Source organism: Loxodonta africana, chromosome 7, assembly GCF_030014295.1.
Source record: "Loxodonta africana isolate mLoxAfr1 chromosome 7, mLoxAfr1.hap2, whole genome shotgun sequence".
Lineage (NCBI taxonomy): Eukaryota > Metazoa > Chordata > Mammalia > Proboscidea > Elephantidae > Loxodonta > Loxodonta africana.
In genome coordinates, this window is record NC_087348.1 from 94,145,106 (window position 1) to 94,167,521 (window position 22,416).

At 52.5% G+C, this 22,416-nt stretch overlaps 1 protein-coding gene across 8 annotated transcripts; it reads left to right on the top strand.

The window, feature by feature from the left end:
* The first annotated feature begins 1,918 nt into the window (after positions 1–1,918).
* Positions 1,919–16,050, top strand: TSKU (tsukushi, small leucine rich proteoglycan). Of its 8 annotated transcripts, none has more exons than XM_064288729.1 (3): positions 1,919–1,989; positions 5,735–11,855; positions 13,461–16,050. In XM_064288729.1, the coding sequence occupies exons 2-3, from the start codon at positions 11,798–11,800 to the stop codon at positions 14,540–14,542; spliced, it is 1,140 nt and encodes a 379-aa protein (XP_064144799.1). In that variant the 5' UTR covers positions 1,919–1,989; positions 5,735–11,797; the 3' UTR covers positions 14,543–16,050. The 8 variants fall into 8 exon arrangements, with proteins under 8 accessions (XP_064144799.1, XP_064144798.1, XP_064144802.1 ...); XM_064288728.1 differs by having other exon boundaries at positions 1,926–1,989; positions 4,075–11,855; XM_023538898.2 differs by lacking the exon at positions 1,919–1,989 and having other exon boundaries at positions 2,004–5,935; positions 7,959–11,855.
* Positions 16,051–22,416: the final 6,366 nt, after the last annotated feature.

The window sequence follows — 22,416 nt, forward strand, 5'->3', positions numbered from 1 at the left end:
TTACCTTAGGTTACCTTGTTTACTCCTCAAGACAGGCTGTTTCTACGGTGGTAGAAGCAGAGTCTCAGAGAGGTTAGGTAGCTCGCCTACAGTAATTCAGAGCTGCTAAGTGACAGGGTTGGAACTAGTCCAAGCTTGGGACCTCATAGTACCCTGATTTCAGGTCTCTCTCCCCTCCAGGTGGGGGGGGTGGGGGGTAGGGAGCGGAAGGGCTCTGAATCCTCCCTGAGCCCCCAGGCCTGGCACACAGTGGATGCAAAGGCAACGATTAGAGGATGTAGACTTAAATCAGCAGCAGCCCGTTTATTAAGCCCTGACTGTGAGGAGGGCGCTGGATACAAAAGGGCCTATGGTACAATTTCAAAGGCTGCTTGATGAGGAGTCAGAGCTGGGTGATTCCCGTCGGGCCTCTCAGTTCTGGAAGCAGGGATCCTAAGGGGGTGGGGGTGGGGTGGGGAGGATGGGCAGAGAGAAGAGAGGAGAGCTCTGTCAGCTTCCACACAGATGAGGCCGGACTCCCAGCCTTCTCCCACACAGGCAGGGTCCTCGAGTCTCAGCCCCCAGGATGACTTCAAGTGGCAGGAGGAGAGCTTGCAGGACCACTTCGTTGTCTGGGCAACATATTTGATTTTGTTGCCCTGAATCCTGGAGCAGTGGCCTCTGCTCTCTCACCACCTTCCAACACTCCCTTCTCCTTCCCCAGGCAGACAGGCCGATACACACAAGCCCAAGCAAATTTTTTTAATTAAAAAAAAAGGAACAAAGAAGTAAAAAGACTGGGTGTGCAAGCCTGGGCCTCTGTGTGGGGTGAGGGTGGAAGCATTGCCCAATCTCTGCTCCCTGGGGCTCCCTCCACAGGGGTCCCAGATGCAGGGTCAAAGACCAAAGCCTCCCTCTCCCCACTCACCAGACGCTCCTCTAATGCCTCTGAACCCCTTCCTCGCCCCCCTAGGGGGGTGGCAGCATCTGGGTGTGCAGACTGGGGGACTCACACATACACACACACCTCTCTTCTAGGGAAGGCTCTACCAGGCAATTTCTTCCCACCCCATCCCTGTTTTAAAAAGTTCTTTGGATGCTTTCACACCCTTTTTACCTTAAAGAGGGATATGAGAGAGGGTGGGCTGCAGTGGGAGGAACAGATTTTTACTGCTGCCTATACACACACACCACACACACAAACACACACGCACAGCTTCCTTTCTTAGAAATCCAACCAGAAGTTGCTGGTTTCCTCCAGAAAAGAATATATCTACTGGCTTTCTTTCTGTTCTCCCCACCCTGCTTTTCTGCCTAAATCTGGTTCTCTTCTCTCCGTGGGTTCGTCTTTCTGCCAGTTTTTCTGTGCTTCAGATTTTTTGGTGTCTCTTTCTTTCATAAACCCACTGCCGTCGAGTCGATTCGGACTCATAGCGACCCTTTCTTTCATATGTTTGAAAAAAATGTGGAGTGAACTCTGGAAGAGGGAACCCACACGTACTACACACCCTATCTCTTTCTTAGCAACAAGTCTCACACACACACACGCACGCACGCACGCACGCACGCACACACACACTCAGTCTCTCTCTTTCTCCCTCCAGAGACCTCCAGATGTTCCCCGACCGTGCGGCCATCTGCTGATACTGCTCTGGCGCGCCAGGGGGAGGGCAGCGATAGGGATGCAGGAAGCTGGGAGCGAGGCCGACTGGAGAGGGCAGAGCTGCGCACTTTTGAGACGCTCCCTACGGTGGAACCGGGGCTCCGCTGGCGGGCGGGGCAGGGAGCGCGCCAAGAAAGGCCGGCACTTTGGCGACGCTCCCTGAGGCACCCGGCGGCCGGCCGGAGCCGCCACAGGGCGCGGGGCGGGCGCGGGGCGGGCCAGGGGGCCTAGCGGCGGGCCGGGGCCGGGGGGCGGGCCGCGCGGCGGGGAGAAAAGCGCCGGCCGGAGGGCCAGCCGCCGGGCCGCCTGGGTGAGCGTGCCGAGGCGGCTGCGGCGTAGGCTTCCAGGTGGGTGCGGATTCCCGGGCAGGGCGGGAGTCGGCGCTGCGAGAGGAGGTCCGGAGCCCCCCGACCCCAACCTTGCAGCCCCCTCCGAGGGTGTGCAGCGCTGCGTGCAAGGGGCCGGGCTGGGCCGGGGTCCCGCGGGGACCCCTCAACTTTTCCTGGACCCAGGGCAGCCGCAGCGGCCACCGGACTCCCGGGGCTCGGCTGTAGTGGGGGACCCGGACCCTGGGGAGAAGGCTTCCGAGAGACAAAGGCTCTGCCCCGGGGCCGTGGGCGTGGGTCGGCGCCCCTGAGGTCTTTGTGTGTCTGCTTACACGTGCATCTCGCGTTTGTGGGTCTTTGGGAATTTTGTTCCGGGGACGTGCACCTCTGTCTCGCGGGACGCTCCTCTGCCTGTGCCTTTGTGTGTCCGTGGACGCGGCTCTGCGTGTCTGTTTCGCCCCGGTGCCCAGGTTCTGGGGGTCCGCCTTTGGTTGGGGGTGTTGGTGGGCGCATGGTTTTGTGTCCGCGTATGTGGTCTGGGTCTGCCGACGTGTCTGGGCTGGGTGTCCGTGAAATGTGTGCGTGCCGAGAGTCAGACGCCGCCCCAACTCTTCGCTCCCCTGCTGTCCACCCGGGCCTCCGACTTGGCTGCAAACTTTTCTCCCGGTTCCTCGGGCAACAGCCCGGTCCTCCTCCTGGCGGCAGCCCGGGCGGGGGGGCGCTGGTAGCCGCCCCCTTTTTCAGCTTCTGCGGTCCTTAGGACCGCGAGGGGACGGGGGTGGGGGGAGGTCGGCAACGCCTGGGATATGGCGGGGGGCCAGGGCTAGGCGGAGCGCCCGACACCCCCACCGAACCCGGCTGGGAGGAGAGAGGGAAGCGGGAGGAGAGGAGAGAGCTGCCCGACCCACTTTTCTTGGAGTGTGTGTGTGACTGAGAGAGACGTGTCTGCGTGGCCGAGAGGCCGGCCCCAGCCTCCCGCTCCGCTTTGAGATCCGATCCTATTTACATCCCGCCCCTGAGGTGGGGGGAACCAGTCCTCCCATCCCGAAGGTGAGAAGGCTACGGCTGGCAAGCCTGGTGTTGCTGTGCGCATCCAGATCCTGGCCCGCCCGTGGCGCTGGCTCCCAGGACCCCGAGACGGGCTGCAGGGGAGTAGGACCGTGCTGGTTTTGAATGGAGCAGCCACTGGTCTGCTGTACTGCTCTGGGCAGGTTGTGGAACCCCAGAGTCGCAGTCACCCTGTTATGGACGAGGGAGGGTGAGATGTCCTCCCTCGCGGCGATGAGCGTGTGGTCGGGATAACCAGAGAGGCTGGAGCCCGGAGCAGAGCTGAGAGTAGTGCCCGCCCACACTTGGCCCGGGTCAGGAGGTGACTCAGGAACTTCTCCGATCCTTCTTCCCCGCTGGCGTTGCCCTTTGGATATGACCAGACTTGCAGAGCCCAGGACTGGCCCTAGGGGGAGGGCTCAGAGAGGCCGGGGACTGCTGGGATTCTAATCAGAGTCGAAAACCCGAACACCTCCCTTCACCCAAGTCTATAACCTAGAGCTTTGCCAGACAATGAAGATTTGAGGGAGGGGCACTGGCCACTCACCTGAAAGGGAGGCACCATGGGCACTTTCCGTTCCCTCTCTGGGCCTCAGTTTCCCCATCTGGATAGGGGGGATGTTGACACCCTTTCTTTTCCCTTCCCCTCTGGCTGATTGCTTGAGATCCCAGACCCCTTAAATCTTGATGTTTAACACATACCCCGTTCTGACTTGGGCAATTCCCATGCACTAATTTGCCCTTCTGAAGGGGTGGGGTACTGTCTTCCACGTTCCGGAGGCTGCAGTGATATAGACCTGGAGCCCCTGGGCCCTGGGGCTGGAAGAGAGGAAGGGAAGGCAGCCTGGGGAAGCTGGAGTACACCGGCTTCTACCTACCTTTCCCCAGCCACCGTGTTGGAAAGCAATAGCTGAGCAGTTAATCAAAAATGAGTCAAAGGGAGGAGATTGGCAGGGTTTTTTTTTACTTATCTTTTAAGCAATAGATTATGGGTGAGTAGAATCTGGATCAATCTTCTTTACTTTTGGATGTCTTAAGTGTTCACCCATCTTTTCTCAGGACAAGTCTGAGCACCGAGGATGCATTGGTAAAGAGGGGGCTCAACCTACCCTGGAAGCCCCTGGTCAAAGCAATCCTAGGAGGGGTGCCATGGGAACAAGCTGAGGGAGGGTGCCTGACTGAGGGAGTTACTTTTGCTCAGGTTTTTGAAGTCCATGAATAAAAAGGGAGGCAGGAAGGGTCTCCCAAAGAGGGAACAGCACATACAGGGCTTCTCGTGCTTTGCAAACAGCACAGAGGTGGTCAGTATTGTGCACTATCAGATGCAGGGTCTTGGGGGGTAGGGAAATGGAATCGAATGTGAGGCTGGTAGGGAAGGCAGGAGCCAAGGCAGGGGCCAATTCACAAGGGCCTTGAATGCTAGGCCTAGGAGTTGGGCTTTGAAACTGTAGGCAGTGGGGAGCCCCTGGAGAGTTCACATAGGCCCAGCAGGGTGGGATTGGTACTTCGAAGAAACCTTCCTGTAGCTTGGGCATAGTCCTGGAAGCTTCGAGACCAGTCTGGAGAGTCAGCTGAACCTGGATTGTACTCTCACTCCATTAGCTTCATAGCTCTGTGGCCTTGGACAAGTAACTTAACCTTTCTGATTCTCAGTTTCCTCATCCTTGTGAGGTAGTAATTCCTACCTCATAGACCTGTTGTGAATGTTAAATAGGATAATGAATTACATGTGCTAATAAAAAGGAAGCGTGCTTTAATATATGTTACATTGTTCAGACATTTGTTGGGTTATACTGATAATTGAAGGCAGAGACAGCATCCACTGTGGTCCTAAACCTGATTTCACCTTGTGGTGAAGCCTTAAGTATCCTGCAAGGCCTGGGCCAATTGTTATCCTCCTCAAGCAGAAGGAAGCCTCTGGCCACATTTCACTCATCTGATTATCCCAAACTTCACATGACCAGGCCCAGTGCAGGAGAGAAGCTAAACACAGACCGTTTTGGAGATAGCCACGGACCTTGAAGTGGGTTCGTACCATGGACGGGACAGCCCAGGGACTGGGGACCAAGGGGCAGGGTGTCCCTTTGCTGGATGAGGGTTAGGTTATACTGGGAACATCGCAGAGAGGAGATGCCTTTTGAATCAAATGAGTGGGAGCTTGCATGGCAGGCAGAGAAAGGAAGGGCATCGTTGTCCTCTTTGTAGAGGGAACAGCCTGTGCAAACACATGGGGCTAGAAGAGTCCTAGGTCTCTGGACTAGAAAGCTCTCTTTATGGCAAGGGCATGGTGGTGAGTCCAGTTCTTCTGTTGGAAAGTGCACTCTGGTGCCCAGCATGGCTGGCGGTTGGAGGCAGGGGACCAGGAGTGAGGCTGTTGCAGCCAGCCAGCCCAGGAGGCCTCCTGAACCCTAGCTTGGCAGGGTGAGGTGACTTTGGGGTTAGGGAGAGGGAAGACAGTGACCTGTCTGTCCAGAAGTAGCTGATGGATTTTACGCCAAGCTCTCAGTTTATCACAGACAACACAACTGTGTCAGCCTGTTTAGGCCCCTGTAGACCTTTCCAGCTCCCCCTGTCAAGCCTTCTAATTCCCCATTAGAACCTGGTGAGCAACTTGTAGCCCCAACAGGCCCCTGGATGTGCACTGAGAGGGAATCCAAGGCCTCAGAGGACAAATTTGGATTCTTCTCTACCCTCTGCCTTTGCCTTGCCTCTGGCACAGCTCCTTTTTCTTTCCTGGCCGCTGAAATCGCCTATTAGTGTCTACGAACCAACACGGAGCACCAGTGTGTGCCAGGCACTGGGCTGAGTCTTCCCTGTACCTCATGTAATCATCACAGTGACCCATTGGGAGCTATGTAGGATTATCACCATGTTGCAGATGAAGACTCAAAGGGGTGAGGGCACACCCACATCTCAGCAGGTAAGTAGAGGCATTGGGGTTGGAGCCCAGTCTCCCTGGCTTCAAAACCCATTTCCACTACTCCACACTACTTCCCCGTGTGTCCACACATGCTACTTCAGACCAAAGGGAACTTTAAAATCTTCAAGAAGAAGATATGTTGGAAGGAGAAAATAGTATTGGGAGCCTTGCCGTTTTCCCTACAGACTCACCTCCTTGGAGTGAGGTTACTGGGCTTCCAAGCCCCACCTGTACCAGGGGCGATGTCATGGAGGAGGGCACCAGTGGGAGTCAGAGTACCTGGGTTCTGCATCCAGTCTGTGTTCTCACTGGCTTTGTGACTCTGGACAAATCACTGTCCTTCTATGGGCCTCTTTATGCAGCTTTAAAATAGCTGTGATGCCCTCTAAGCTGCTAACCTTGCAGGGTGGCTAAGGGAGAATGGTTGAAGGAGCACTGGGGTTGCTGAGAGATGTCCTCCCCTTTGGTAAGGTCATAGCATTCTGAATGCCTGGTGTATCTTCGTATGATACCCTTTCTGGGTCAGGCCCAGTGCTCAGCACCAAGGGCATAAAGGTGAATCTGACCCCATCCTTGCCCAGGAAGACAGACAAACATGTAGTTATAGTCCAGCATGCTCAGCACTAGGGTGTCATCCACACGTGCCCATTTGTAAGTTGAGGCAAAGTGGTATAAAGAGCACTGGATGTGGAGCTAAGGTGTCTGGATTCTACTCCTGGTTCCTGTGCTACCAATCTGAATGCTCTCTGTTTCCGTGTCTGAAAGAATAGGGACGGTAATCCCCATGGTCAAGAAATGTGGCGAGGCAGAAACGAGATGCTGGTGTGGAAGTGTGTGGTGAGCTGATGTGTTTGTACAGATGTGCGGCATTAGCAACACTGTTGGGGAGAGCCAGCCTCGGGTCTCCCAGAGTTTGGCCTTAAATTCTTTCTGCCTTGCGTTTCCAGGGCTGACTAAGTGGTTGAAAGGCAGGACTTTTATGAAATTTCCACCTAGGGATTTTGTTAGCGTCAGCTGAAGTGAGATCATGACAAAGGGGAACAGGGTAGGAGGCAGCACAACATTGAAGAGGCAAAGGCCAGCTCAGGAGGGTGATGGGACCCTGGTCCAGGCCCATAGTCAGCCTCTCACCTACCTTGTTCCTGTGCCAGGGCCTCCCTGTTGAGGTGGTGGGAGTGGGCATATTCTGTGAGCAGCACCGGGGCAGGCAGCTTGGGCCAGGAGGGTCTGAGCTGGAAGCCCTAGCCCCAGAGAGGTCTGGGAAAGTGATTAGAGAATGTCAGCACAGTCGCGTACCTGCTGGGTGCTTGGCTCTGCATCAGGCTTTTGAGTGGAGAGGAGGGTGAAGAATAACATGGCCACCGCCTTCAGGAAGCTTAATAAATCATCATTGTCTACCATGCATTAAGCACTTAACAAATGGCAAGTATTGAGCTGAATTCTTCACATTTTGTCATTTAATCACTTTGACAATCCTGTATTCTTCTCATTGAGGAAACCTATCTTCAACTAGGTTGAGACTTGCCCAAGGCTAGTAGGTGACAGAGCTGAAGTCACACCTGGGTCTGAGGCCAGCTCTTGACTCTTAACTGGTTGGCTCTTCACTCACCCAGCAGTATTTGCCAACTACAGGCCTGGCTCTGACCCCAGGTGTGGGTCAGGGACATTCAGGTGAAGAAGGTAAGGTGATAGCCCCAAGTTGTTAATACTTCAAGCTGGGAAATGGGTAGATAAATAATGGCAGAGAATTTACTCAGTACGCGTCTGAAGAAGGTATACAGATAGTGTGTGGCATGAGAGGCCCAGGGATCAAGGGAGGGAGGGAGAAGTGGTTCAGGAGCCCAAGTGGACAGAACAGGCTTTGTTTTTCCGGGGGAGGGGGGGTGCCAGGCCAGGCCTGGCGGATATGTGGTGCTGGCAGCAGTATGAGGCATCGGGACCCAGGGTCCTGCTCTGCTGTTTCCTTGTCATCACTGCCCCTCTCTGGGCCTCAGTTACCCATGATCTCCACGTTGCCTTCCAGCTCCCAAGCCCTGGAATTCTCTGACTTTGTGAGAAGTGGGATTGAGCAGAGGCTGAGAGTTGTTTCAGAGGTCGTCAGCATCAAGGCCATTTCTGCTAAACCCCATTGAGGGGCTCAGTCGGCAGAAGGTATAGAACAAGGTTGGGGATCACTCGCAGAGGCCTCTAGCACCAGGGAGAACTTGTTTCCTAGAGGTACAAGTAGAGCCCAAGAGGTTTTTTGGTAAAGGTAGTGACATGGCCAAAGCTGTTTTAGAGAGGTGTATCACAGCAGGGTCAGGGGTCACTTGGTAGGGAGACCTGCCTGGAGCCTGTTATAACCATACCATTTACATTTGTTTCTGCAGGCTATCAGCACAGCTTTTCTTAGAGCCACTGTGGGCCTGGGCCTGTGGGCACAGCAATGATTGAGTCATGGCCCCTTCCTGGAGGACCTTACATTATGACCTCCCAAATCAGGGTGGATCCAATTTCTAAGCCTCATCCTCCTGCCCTGATATTCTGTAACCTGTTTGGGCAGTGGGTGTCCTCTATCTGTAGGTTGGAGTTTGGAAAAGAAATGATGAGTCTTGGCCCAAAGATCCCATTCTCCCTCGGGTTTCTTTGGTAGCCACCTGTCTGCCTTTTTCTTTCCCCATTCAGGGCAGTCCCTCACTGTGTGTTCCCCAAGGATGGTGCATGGCCCCCTAAGGGAGGCAATAGTAATACTATTTTACAGATGAGAACACTGAGGCTCAAAGAAATAAAGCAAACTACAAAGGTCACACAGCTAGTGGCAGAGCAGGGACTAGAATATTTGTCTCCTGGGTTCAAGAGTTATCTCAAGTGTTAGTTATCTTTTACACTGTCTTTTATCCCCATTGCTAGTCTGCACCCCGCCCTACCCCCAGCATGGCCTAGCACAGTGCCTTGTCCTTGGTTGAGATTTAGTAAATGCTTTTGCTAAATTTTAAAATCCTGAAACGCTGAAGCTGTATTATCTATACTAAAGCCCTCATTGTGAAGCTGGAGAAACTGAGGCTCAAGAAGGGAAGGGACATGTCCAAGGATTTGTACAGTCCATGGCACAGCAGGGCTTAAGACCCAGGGCTCTTGACTGTCCCCTGGGACTTGCCTCACCGCCAAGCTTATCCACCCTGTCACCTCCCCCACCACCCTGTGAAGGAGGTGAGGAGGAGGGAGGTGGTACTTGGATGCCCGGTCTAACTAGCTGGATGCACCTTCTTGTGTGTTTAGCCTAGGAGAGACACAAGCACTCAGTGACTGCACACCTGCCAGGTTCCTGGCACTCTACTGGGCATTTTATACATGTGCTCGCTGGTCCTCACAGCAACCCCTTGAGGAAGGGATTGCTATCTCCATTTTAGATGAAGAAACTGGGGCTGAAAGAGGAAGTCACTTCCCGAAGTTGCACAGTGACTCCTGCTCCCTTGTACTGCATCCCCAGCATTGTAGCTCCTTCAGATCAGGAAGGAAATTGATTCTGGAATGACAGTTTTCATCTCGAGGGCCAACTCTGATCAATGGTTGGAGGCTTCCTAGAGAAGAGTTTTGCGGTCCCATCCAGATTCAACAGGAAGTATACTATGGCTGATTAATAATGTCTGCATCGCGTAGAGGAGTAGAGAGTTGGGAAGAAAAGGCAGCCTTTCCATTACGTGGTTTCCACCCCTTGGTGGCTTGTGTTTCTATAGGGGTGTTTGTCTTTCCAGACTGATCTTCACAGCCATCCTCTCTGAGGTTGACAGGACCAGCATTGCCATGCCAAATTTTCCGTTGAAGGAACTGGTCCAGATAGGTGAAGTGACATGCTCAGTCTATATTGCAAATTAGTCTTTGAGACCTCCTGGCTCTCAGCGAAGGCCTTTTCCTCTCCATGGAGCTGAGGCTGGTGGTTTTGTCAAGAGGAACTCGCACTATTCATCCCGTCCCAGGCCCATCAGCCCTGTTGAGAAACACATCACATTGTGGCCTCCGAAGCAATAACTGCTCTCCAGAAGGGCACTGATAAGAACTTTGACATGTTAGATACTTGTTTGCTGAAGGAAGGAGGAAGGAGGGTGTCAGGGGTCAGGCCCACCACTGGTCATCACCCCTACCCGCTCCCTTGTCTTTGGAGGAAAGCAAGGTGGCGCATATTTACTGAGCTCTCCCTGTATGTCCAGCAGCTTTCCATCACCTCTCCTATTATCTCCTTTCATCTGCACAACAGTCCTGTGAGGTGGATGTTAACTTCTCCATTTTACAAGATGAGACTGAGGCTGGGGACATGGGGTTGCAAACTCTTCTGAATGTTTTTATTGACTCCATAAGTTCCCTAGGAGAGTTAAACAGTCCTCTTAAACGGGGTGGAGAGAACACTGGGCCTGGAGTCAGGAGGCCAGACCATGAGCGTCAGTCCTGCCACAGCCTCAGTGGGGGTCCTCACACAAGTCACTGCAGATTCTCTGGGCCTCAGTCTCCTCACGGGTAAAGGAGGGATCCAAGCCCTGCTCTGTGGCCCTTGCAGCATCAAATGAGCAGAGGCTCTTTGTAGACTATAAAGGGCTTTGCCCCAGGAAAAAGCAGTGCTCCTTCTCTTCCCTCAGTCTCCTTCTTGGAAAGTTCTGTCCATCGCTTGTCTCCCAGGCCTTTTTCTTAAGGGGTGCTTGGAGCAGCAGTGCCAGACTTCAGCATCTCTGAGAACCTGGAAAATAAGGCACTCACAAGCAGGCCTTGGAAGCTCCCTGCCTTATAGTTACCCCAAAGGAAACATTTCCTCTGAGCAGACTTGGGGTGCTGGCTCTCAGAACTTCGGCTGAGGAGAACCACACAGCTCAAAGACCACTGTCCACCCTCTGCCTTCATCTACATCTTGGTCTAGAAGTTGTGAGGCCTCTAGGGGTTTTCTCCTGTCTTGTCCCTGCGGCCTTGACTGTGACTGACAGGGTCTGAGGCTAGGTCCACCTCAGCCACAGCTCTTCACAGTTTGCGGTGTGCTTCAGTGAGGGTCAAACTGACTTACGTGAGGAAGGCAGGGCAGAAATGATTGCCCTTTGGTATAGAGGATAAGGCCGAGGCCTAGAGAGGGGAAGCGTTTGGGCTGTGTTGGGCTGCCAGTTACATAAGCAGGAGCTCAGGAGGGGCCACTTGGCATTTAATAGACACATTATATAATCACCTTTGGGAACCTAAGAGTAATCTCAGGGCCCTTTGTGGGTGTTTGCTTAAACCCCAGGAAGGGTGGGTATGAGCAGATTGACTTGGCAGGGAAGGAGGGGCCTTTGGTGGTAATGAACACTGTGGTGAGGAACTCTTCCAGGGGAACAAAGGGGGCCTGAAGCAACTTAGTATTTTCCCTTTGGTTCCAGACATTGGAACACTCTGTCCTACCTCAGCTGGGACCAAGCCCAGGATGCACCTGGGCTGGGTTTAATCCTCAAATTGGCCTCTACAAAAGAAAGGGGCCAGGGATGGGGGGGCCCAAGCTGGGGAAGAGCCCTGCTACTCCCTGCCCCTGGGCAGAGCCAGAGTGCGGATCAAGTGACTGCCCCTTTAAAGTTTCATGTAAGGCTGGTAACACTATCCTGCTGCTCTCTCCTTCCCGCCCCAGTGCAGTAGGTGGCAGGTCCCTGGCCCTTTCCTCATTCGCCCATCCCTGAAGCCAGTGGGAGTGATGGTGGGAGGAAGACAGGGCAGGGGGCCAGGGGGCAGGGACAGGGCCACTCAAGATAAAGGGATCTAGAGTGAGGCTTGGTGCCTTCTCCCATCTCCCTGGCTGAGTGGCCACTGTGCAGGGGAGGGTCATAACCACAGATTGTCCAGTTAGAAGTCCTCATTGCTCAGCCTTCTCTCATCCTCATGCTAGCACCACTGAGAAGAGGGAGCTCAGACGTTATCCAAGGGAACTGCAGTGGCCGTGAGTATAGGCCTTGGGTCAGCAGATGTGGGTGTGAGGGCTGAACATGACAACATATACCTAGTACCTGGCGTACATGGCAGCTATGGTTAAAATTATAGAGAGAAACCAAGGTCCAGGGAGGGGAAGTGGCTGTGTCATAGCATGTGTCAGTGGGAGAAGCCCCTCCTGGACCCTATCTGTCAGCTGCGGAGAAGAAATTGGAATTGAGCAGGCCTGGACTCTAGTCCTGCCGTGCTTTTTAACAGCTTGGGTTGAGACCCTTTTCCTTCCTGAGACTGTTTCTTTACATGTATAATGGGGAAGGAGTCCCCAGCTGGTACAAATAGTTAATGGCTTGGATGCTAACTGAAAGAGATTCAAGTCCGCCCAAAGTTGCTTCAGAAGAAAGGGCTGGTGATCTCCTTGAAAAAGTCAGCCATTGAAAACTCTGTGGAGCCCAGTTCTACTCTGACACACACTGGGTTGCCATGAGTCAGAATCGACTCAATGCCAACTAGTTTTTTTTTTTTAATAAGGGGGGAAACAGCCCAGCTGCCTGTTCTAGGTTAAGGGACGGGCCAAGGAGGTGCTATTGCTGTATCACCTGGGGGCAGGGCAAGGGAGAAAGGCTGTGGAGACAAAGCCAGTGTGGGAGTCTAGACACAGAAGACCCAGTTGGAGGGGAGTATCCTACATCTGGTGGACAGGCCAGGTAAGGAGGCTCAGGCCAGTGGACCTGCATGGTCATCCACAGCCAGAGACGAGGAGGGCTGTCCCTGCAGTTCCACCTTTCAGGAGAGAGCCTGAGGCAGCCACTGCCAGACCGTGACAGTGGGCCATGCTTCCACCCTCTGTACCCTATCCAGACAGGAGTAGTCTAATTCCACTCCCACCTGGCTTTGTGGCTGCGTGTAAGTTTCTTAACCTCTCGGAGTTTCAGTTGCCTGTTTGTGAAATGGAGATAGAAGTACTGCTGTGCAGGGTGTTTATGAGACCGTGCATTGAGACAGCTAGCACAGCACCCAGCACAGAGTCTATGCTCAGCAGAGTGAGCAGAGCATGTTGACCCACCCTCTGACAGATTTCGGGCTGAGTCTGCCTGCCTTTAAGCTATGAGCCCCTCCCTGATGGGGCCTAGGTCCAGACCAGTCCCTGAAGCCTGGAACATTGGAAATGGGGAGCCCAGCCAAGAAACCACCTAGTCTAGTAGGTTTCAAACTGGGTTCCTAACACCCTATGGCAGGGATGGTAGCAAGCCAGGGGACTCCAGGCCTCAACCCACACATCAGCCAGAGCAGGCCAGCTTTCATTTGCTGGTGTTGAAGAAGGGGTCCTGCTGCTTCCAATTTAAATCTAGTCTGGCCTAATCCCCTTACCATGCAGTTGGGGAGACTGAGGTCTGAGGCCAGAGAGGAACAGGGACTGGGAATTTTGTGAGGAGCATTCAGGGAAAGCATCCCAGGAGGAAGGGAGCTGGTGAGATGTGTCCTTCTCTCCTCAAAGATCTGTTGGCAACTTTCTGTTGTGTCTAGGGACATTGGCTCATGTCTTATGGGATGGGGTTAGAACCCTCTGGTATGAGGTACCTGCTGCCATCCCTCACCTATGGCTCTCTTCTTCTAGCCTCCACCATGCCGTGGCCCCTGCTGCTGCCCCTGCTGCTGCCGCTGGCCGTGACTGGGGCCCAGACGACCCGGCCCTGCTTCCCTGGGTGCCAGTGTGAGGTGGAGACCTTTGGCCTTTTTGACAGCTTCAGCCTGACGCGAGTGGATTGCAGTGGCCTGGGCCCCCACATTGTGCCTGTGCCCATCCCCCTGGACACAGCCCACCTGGACCTGTCCTCCAACCGGCTGGAGACGGTGAACGAGTCAGTACTGGCAGGGCCAGGTTATACCACACTGGCCGGGCTGGATCTCAGCCACAACCTGCTCACCAGCATCTCCCCCACTGCCTTCTCCCGCCTTCGCTACCTGGAGTCACTCGACCTCAGCCACAATGGCCTGGTAGCCCTGCCAGCCGAGAGCTTCGCCAGCTCACCCCTGAGTGACGTGAACCTTAGCCACAACCGGCTTCGTGAGGTCTCCGTGTCCACCTTCACGACCCACAGCCAGGGCAGAGCACTGCACGTGGACCTCTCCCACAATCTCATTCACCACCTTGTCCCCCACCCTCCACGGTCCAGCCTGCCCACGCCTGCTATCCAGAGTCTGAACCTGGCCTGGAACCAGCTCCAAGCTGTGCCCAACCTCCGAGACTTGCCCCTGAGCTACCTCAGCCTGGATGGGAACCCCTTGGCTACCATCGGCCCAGGTGCCTTTGCAGGCCTGGCTGACCTTACACACTTGTCGCTGAGCAGCCTGCAGGGTCTTCCCCAACTGGCGCCTTATGGGTTCTGTGAGCTACAGAGCCTGCAGGTCCTGGACCTGTCAGGCAACCCCAAGCTCAAGTGGGCAGGAGCTGAGGTGTTCTCAGGCCTGGATTCACTGCAGGAGCTGGACCTGTCGGGCACAGACCTGGTGCCCCCGCCTGAGATGCTGCTCCAGCACCTCCCAGCACTGCAGCGCCTCAGCGTGGGCCAAGGTGTGCAGTGCCGGCGTCTGGTGCGGGAGGGCGCCTACCCCCATCATCCTGGCTCCAGCCCCAAGGTGGCGCTGCACTGCATAGACACCCAGGAATCTGCAGCCAGGGGCCCCGACATTTTGTGACAAAAGGTGTGGCCCAGGGCCACATAAGAGACTGCCGCCCTGAGCTTGCTTGGGTCCTGGGTAATTTATATTTTCATGTGCCAATGCCAGTGGGGACCCTGCAGCGTCACTGCAGGAGCTGCGGACCTAGGGAGAGGCTTTGAACCTGAGGCCAATACCCAGGAGCAAAGTCTTGCCCCTTTGTCTCTATTGCCCCCCAAACCATCAGCAGAGGGACTTCAATGCCAAATCAGACTCTGGTCCCTTCTTGCTGCCCTTCCCCAGTTGTCCCCAAAGTGCCTTCCCTCGGGCTTGGGCCGACCCGACGTGTGACAGGAGGGTGAAAGGGAGCCACCGCTGCAGGGCAGAGTTCAGTCCCACAGGGCTGAGTACCCCCTTAGGCCATGGTCCAGTCACTCAGGGGCATGAGTTTCTTTTATGACATAGCCTCCCTCATCGCCCAGAGCACAGGGGCCCCACCATCATCCTTTTCTCTTTCCCTGGAACCCTGAATAGAACCTTAGTTATACAAGGGACTGGGGAGAAAATCAAGTTTACCCTCCTCACATGACAGCTGGGGAAACTAAGGCCCCAAAAAAAAAAAAAATTTTTTTTTTTTTTTAAAGACCTAGAGAAGGAAAAATGATAATCTGAGGTCCTACGAGGGCAGAGCCATGACTAGAATCCAGTCTCCTGCCTCCCAGCTAGGGCCCTTTGCACTTTCCTGTCTTCTCTTCCTGGGCTTCCCTTTGCTGCCAAGACCCACATCCTGATGTTTCTGCCCTTTCCCTGTCGTCTCCAGGAGCAGTGACATTGGGGCAGGCAAGGGCCTCAGAGATGGACCCTGGGCCCATTGACCAGCTCTGTGGCATGAGCTAAGCCAGCTCACCCCTCGGAGTCTCTAGAAGCTTGGGGCATGCCAATCTGTTTCTTAATCTGGGGTTTGATCCCCCATCATCAAGACTGGAAGTGTGCCCGCTGACTCTCAAGGCGCTGCTTCTGTATGCAGGAATTGAGGCAGTCCTGGAGCCCCATATGGCCACAGGAGCTCCAAGGGGCTGCCTGGTTTTAGTCCCCATGGCCCAAGAGCCCCTCTCACCTTCTTGAGAATGCAGCTGAAGGAGGCAGGGTATCTACCACTCATCTGTATGCTTCAGCCCCAGGGTGGCATCTCAGCTTCTCAGCGCTGGGTTCTTTCCTTTGTCTTCATTTTATAAAACTTGTTGCCTTTTTAATGGCCTGTAACATTCAACAACCCTGACTCCCACCCCCACCCCTGCTGGCAGGGGACGACGGAAACAACATGTCATTTGTAAAAGAAGAAAAAGTTGCATTTGCTAACTTTTGTAATATTGTGTCCTGGGATGTGTTGGGGAGGGGGGCAGATGGATGGAAGCCAGCTGTCAGTGGGCATCAGGGGCTGGTCCCACAGATGCCTACAGGGCAGGGCTGGTGAGGGCTCCAGCCTTCCCCATTAGCCCTACCCAGCACCTGATTGGTCCTTGGTTTAATAAACATTGTAAAGAGTCCCTCATTCTGTCATTCAAACAGCATTCACTGATAATCCCTAGGCCACAAGGATGAATCAGGTCAGGACGGCACTGGGATGCTTGTTCTCCCTGAAAAGCCCAGGAACCTCCCAGGAGATGGGGAGTGAGGCGACAAGGAGGGAGTTACTTGGAGGTTGATGTGACGTTCTGCTGCAGCCTGGACCTGCCTGCTGTCTTCATCTTTCCACTCCCTGCCACCCCAACTCCATCCACCCTAGCCCAGTTATAGTCATGAACTTGCCAGGCCCTTGCACACCTCTGTGCCCTTGTTCTCAGGCTGTATCAGGTGGTGGGACACCTTTTCCCATCCCTGCCTCTTGAACTCCTTCCCATCCTAGTAGACCCAGTTCCTGCCTCTCCTCTCAGAAGCTTTCCCTGTGAATCCCTTCCAGTTCACTCTCTGTTCCAACAGTACTTTGCTCAGCCCTCCATCTTGGCATCTGGACTGCCATGGAACCCTACCTGCTTGCCCACTTCCAGTGACAGGAGCTCACTTCAGCTCATCTGAATGGCTCTGCTGCCTGTACATTATTCCCTTTAATTGGCCAATGTCTGTAGGAATACCCATCACCATCACCTTCAAAGACAGACCTTTTGAGATACCTCCTGGGTGCTGAGCCCTGCAGTAGGCAGGAAGATGAATCTGCTCCAGTGTCTGCCACAAGGGGACTGGATCCTGAAGGGGGAGAGAGAGAAGGGTGCCAACCGAAGATACCTAACTAACAGAGGGAGCTGTAAGCCCTGTGGAGGGTTAGGGAAGTTTCCTGGAGGCAGCTCATCTGCACAGCTGAGAACAGGTGGGCCTGGACAAGGGGGGGCTGATGCTTGGGAGGGGCCACCTGTGAGCAAAGGCACCCAGAACATTCAGTCCAGGGGTGTCATCAGTAAGGAGCTTGCCCATCTTGTTACTCAGGCCTCCCGAGGGAGCACAGGCCAGAGAGTGTAAAGCGGGTACCCACTGCTCAGTGCGGGGAAAGGCTGAGGCATGGAGGGTGTCAGGTTGGACCCCAGTCCCCAGGGTCCTTGTTCATCACCCCTCTCATATTCTCTGGGACCAGAGACACTTCAAATGCGGGGGAAGGAGTGAGGGAGTGGTCCCGGAGACTTTTACGCAATGGGACTGGGTTCTCCCAAAGCTCCGGTTGAACAGAGTCCTTGAGGGAAGGCCAGGGAACAAAGGGACAGAGCAGTGCAGAATGGGAGGCAGGGCTCCTTGCAGGGAGCTAGGTGGACTCTGGGCCAGGTCACTTTCCGAGCAGAGCTGCGTTTCCTCATCCCCAAAATGCGGCGGTCGTGGCGCTCCAGTGAGGGGATGGACGCAGTCACCACCCAACCGCGCGGGCTCACCCTTCATGGTGAGGGCACGACCCCGCACTTCCAACCCTGGCCTCCCGCACTCCTTACGGAGAACGGAAGCCCCTCAGGGCAGCCAGCCTCGCGGAAATAGGCGTTAACTGGCCGGAGGCTTCCAACCCGCAGCGCCACCTCATGGTCGCTTGTCGCCAGAGACCCCCAGATCCGAGCCGGTACTTGGAGCCAGGCCTGGGACCCAGGCAGGCCAAAGTGGACCTCCTCAGCTTGCGAGGCCATCCCCTTCTCCCCCGAGCCAGACCACCCTCATCCTGACATACTCGGCCCTCTTGGAACCCTGGAGCCTAGAATGAGGGCATTAGAACCTTACAAAACCACAGATACTAGAGAAAAGCTTGTTTTGGAGTTTACTGAAATCCAGTGGTTAAAATCCAGGCTCCACTAACCAGTGGTGTGACTCTGGCCAAGTAATCTCACTTCTCTGAGCCTCAATTTCCTTACCAGGAAAACGGGGATAAAAATATCTCCCTCCACAGGATTGCATGGAGTAAATGAGGTAACATTTGTAAAGAATTGTGTAGTCTTAGAATCCTATTTTTGACAACTGACATAGAATTGAAGGATTATAGAATTGAAGGATTATAGAATTGCAGAGCAATACTCTTTAAACCGCAGGAACTTTGCCCTTGCGTGCTTGGCACAGAGTAGACATTCAATGCATGTCATTGAGTTTTAGAGGTGGGAAAACAACTGAGGCACAGTTTGCCATCATGCACAGGCAGGGTCATAAACATTTCCTTACATCTCCATAAGTATACAGCTGCCATTTACTGGGCATGTTCCTTGTCCTTTGTGCACATGCTATCATTTCCTCCTCACAACAACACACAAGGTAATATTTTTACTGTACAGATGAGGAAACCAGCCTGGGCCTTGCTTCATCTGTCAAATGGTGATTCCCTCATTCTTGCCTGTCTTATCCCAGGTCCTGGGTGCTCTGAGAAGCCAGAAAGCACTAGGATTCCATTCATTTTTCTGTTGGAAATAAACTGGAAAGTCATCCCGCTCTACTTCTCTCTAATAAGACCATTGATTCTAGAACCTAGAGCTTAAAAAGGCAAACGTCGAAGTCCTTTTCTTCTTGGCCCCATTTCACAGAGGGAGAGACTTAGGTCCAGACAGAAGCAGCCCAAGATTGCATGGCAGGTGGTCAGATTCTGTGCTTCAGAGCTGGCTTCCTAATTTGTGAGACCCTGTGCAAAATGAAAATATCAGACGAGACCCCCTTGTTCAAAAATCATGAAGAATTTCGGGATGGGACAGCAAGCATTAAACCAAAGCCCAAGGCCCTTCTAAGCATGGTGCACTCAGGCTGCACAGGTTGCATGCCCATGAAGCCAGCCTTGCTGTGCTTTCATTATCCCATTTATAGAGAAGGAAGGGAGAAATGCCCAGGAAGGGTTGGTCAGGATGCAAGAGACTCTGTGTGAATTTGTGTGTAATCCAACCCCTCTGTAGCTCAGCGGGCCAGTTAAACTCCTCCAAACCCACAAATTTCATGGGTGTCATTCACGCCATATCCTGATTTCCCCAGATTGCGACGGCCTATGGGCCTTCAGAGAGAGGTGGCAGATGGAGACGCAGATAATACCACACACCAACGACCACCAGACTGATCATGGGATGTTTCTCTTGACAAGACCTCCAGGGATGTGTGGGGCAGAAATCTCCCATCTGCTCACTTTATCTACTTAGAGAATTGGAAGTCTACCAGTGCTAAAGCCTCCTCATACCCAGTGCCAACCGAGGGCAAGGTCTATGATGATAGAAGTCATAGGCTAATATGGCCTTGCCCATCAATGCTCACTGTTCCTTGTTGACTAATGTTCATCAGGAAGCTAATGTCCATCAATATACAATGCTTATCAATACCTGGGTGGTGCAAACAGTTAATGTGCTCGGCTGCTAACTGAAAGAATGGCGATTTGAGTCCACTCAGAGGTGCCTTGGAATAAAGGCCTGCAGTCTACTTTCGAAAGGTCACAGCCTTTGAAAACCCTATAGATCCTAGTTCTACTCTGACACACATGGGGTTGCCTTGAGTCGGTACTGATCCGATGCCAACTTTTTTTTTTAATCAGTACCTAATGTCCATTGAAAGAGCCCTGGTGGTACAGTGGTTAGGCACTCAGGTGCTAACCAAAGGTTGGTGTTTTGAACATACCAGCTGCTCCACAGAAGAAAGGTGTGACAGTCTGCTTCTATAAAGATTACAGCCTTGGAAACCCTATGAGGCAGTTCTACTCTGTCCGGTGGGATCACTATGAGTCAGAATTGACTTAACAGCAACAGGTTTTTAATGTCCATTGATGACAGCTTCCACCAATGGCTAATATCCACAAACAGAAAATGTCCACTGGTAGCAATGCCTGCTATTACTCAGTGTAGACCAATGCCCAGTGTTCACAGACAATTCCAATTATAATTGCATTCTATGTACCAATACCTAGATCAGTCCATAGCTCTATATCTAGCAATAGCAAATATCTATCCAGTAAGTCATATACCCTGTGTTTACTCTTCTCTTTCATTTAAGTACTGGTGGCTGTGTTGTGTTTAAGGGGATTATTGTGTTTGTTGAGACTGGCAGGAAATTCTTCCTGTGTTTACTCTTTAAATCCCAAAGATATCTATTATTTTATTTCACAGACCCATTTGATAGTGAAAGTATTCTAAATTGGAAGTACGAACACACATTTATGTTTCTTGATATACACAAACATTTATATGTAACATGTATATATAATTATTATATACACAATACAGGAAGACACAGAAAAAGAGACACTAGTCTGGGGACAGAAGTGTCAACCCAGGAACAATGCTCTAATTAGTTGATTCTTTGAAACAGTAACCTTTCCAAAGTTAAGCGATGAACTGAGGTATCAGCACTCCTGCTCAAGGGGAGGAGGACAAAGAGCCCTACTTCTGGCTGAAAATAAGCCAGCAGGTAAATTAGAGATTAAGGCTCTGGTTCAAGGGCTCTTTAAGGCCGCATAACTAGCCATTAAGGCACAGACTCCAAAGGGAGGTTGCCTGGTCTCACAGCCAGACTATGATGTTAGAGAGGCAGGATTGTGAGACTCATAAATAATGTAGGTGAAGAACAGAGAATTTTATATATGCTCCCCTCTCTACCAACAGCTAGGTGTCCCAGGGTAAGCCTCTCAATCTCTCTTTTAGCCTCAGTTTCCACATCTGTAAAATGAAGATATAGTAGCTACCTCATAGGGTTGTCGTGAGGAATAAATAAATTGATGCACTAAAAACACTTAGAACCCATAAAAACTCCAAACCCATTGTCGTCGATTCCAACTATAGCAACCCTACAAGACAGAGTAGAACTGCCCCATAGGGTTTCCAAGGCTGTAAATCTTTACTGAAGCAGACTGCCTCATCTTTCTTCTACGGAACGGCTGGTGGACTCAAACTGCTGCCCTTTCAGTTAGCAGCCGAGTGTTTTAATCCCTGTGCTACTGAGGCTCCTTCCGCTTAGAGCAGTACCTGGCATATAAGAAGTGTTATATAACAGGAAATAATATTTATTTTTCTTTTGAAAATTCTTTATTTTGTCAAACTTAAAAGTCTGCCATGGCACAAAATATTATCAGGCAAGGTTTCTTCAGTAGCCATCAGCTACCGGCTGGTGAGATCATAGAAATGGTTATACTTTCGAATTTGTCTGAAAAGCAATTCTGCTCTTCACACCACCAGTTACCACTTGCCATCGAGTCAATTCTAGCTCCTGGTGACCCTCCACACGATTACATTTCCAAATCACCCAGTGCTCCAGCTTCCTTCTGGCCCAACACTCTTAAACACACAGGGCTTAGGAAATGTTCTCGTGGCCCTTTCCTGAGGTAAGTTTACCACCATCCTTCCAGGCCTGGTGAAATGTCAGTCACAGATGGAATGTGTCGACCTGCTGTGACTTGAGAGATGTAGGAAAAGTTTGACTCTCCTCAGGCTCCGTAAGGTATGATTGTTGTCTGATGTCCCCCTAGATAGGCAAGGGCCCAGAACAACAAGAGTGTGATTGGCAGATGAGGATGAGGTGACTGGATTTGGTGTGGGAGTAGGGTGTTCTCTAACTAATAGGGGTGGGGGATGGCAAGAGGTACCTGAACACTTTCTCAAAACATGATGTGCCCTAAAATGTTTTTAAGGTGATAGGTTGATTTGACAGTTTTTAAGACCCTGATGTTAGAGGCAAGATTGTGAGATCCATAGAGAAGGTAGTTGAAGGATACATATCTCTCTTCTAACCAATATTACATCCATGGCCCCCAATGAACCACACCGCCTAGTAGTCATAGTTTTGTGTAGTCCCTGCCTCTTGAACCTGAGCTGGGCCTGTGACTTATAGAATATAGCAGAAGTGGCTCTGTGCCAGTTCCAAGCCTAAGTCTTAAAAAGTCCTGGCAGGTTTTGTTTTTGTGCTCTTGGGAACCCTCAGTTGCCATGACTACCCTGCTGCAGAGACCGTGTGAAGAGGGGCCCTAAGATTATATGGAGAGAGAGAGAGACAATCATTGAGTATCCCAGAATAGCTCTGACACCAGCTGACCCACCACCTTGATGCACATGAGTAACCACAACAAAACCAGCAGAAGAACCAACCAGCTGATCCCAGCCCAGACTACACAATCATGAGCAAATAAAATGGTTGTTGTCTTAAGCCATTATGCTTTGGAGTGGTTTCTTACATGGTAACCTTAGCAACCAACATCACTGGCTCCATGTCCCCCCAGCCACATTGCTCCTCTTCCACCCGCTCTATCTTCCCTGGTAAAGGAACTGCTTGGAAATCCTGGTGGTGTAGTGGTTAAGCGCTACAGCTGCTAACCAAAAGGTCAGCAGTTCGAATCTGCCAGGCGCTCCTTGGAAGCTCTGTGGGGCAGTTCTACTCTGTCCTCTAGGGTCGCTATGAGTTGGAATCGACTCGACAGCACTGGGTTTTTTTTAAAGGAACTG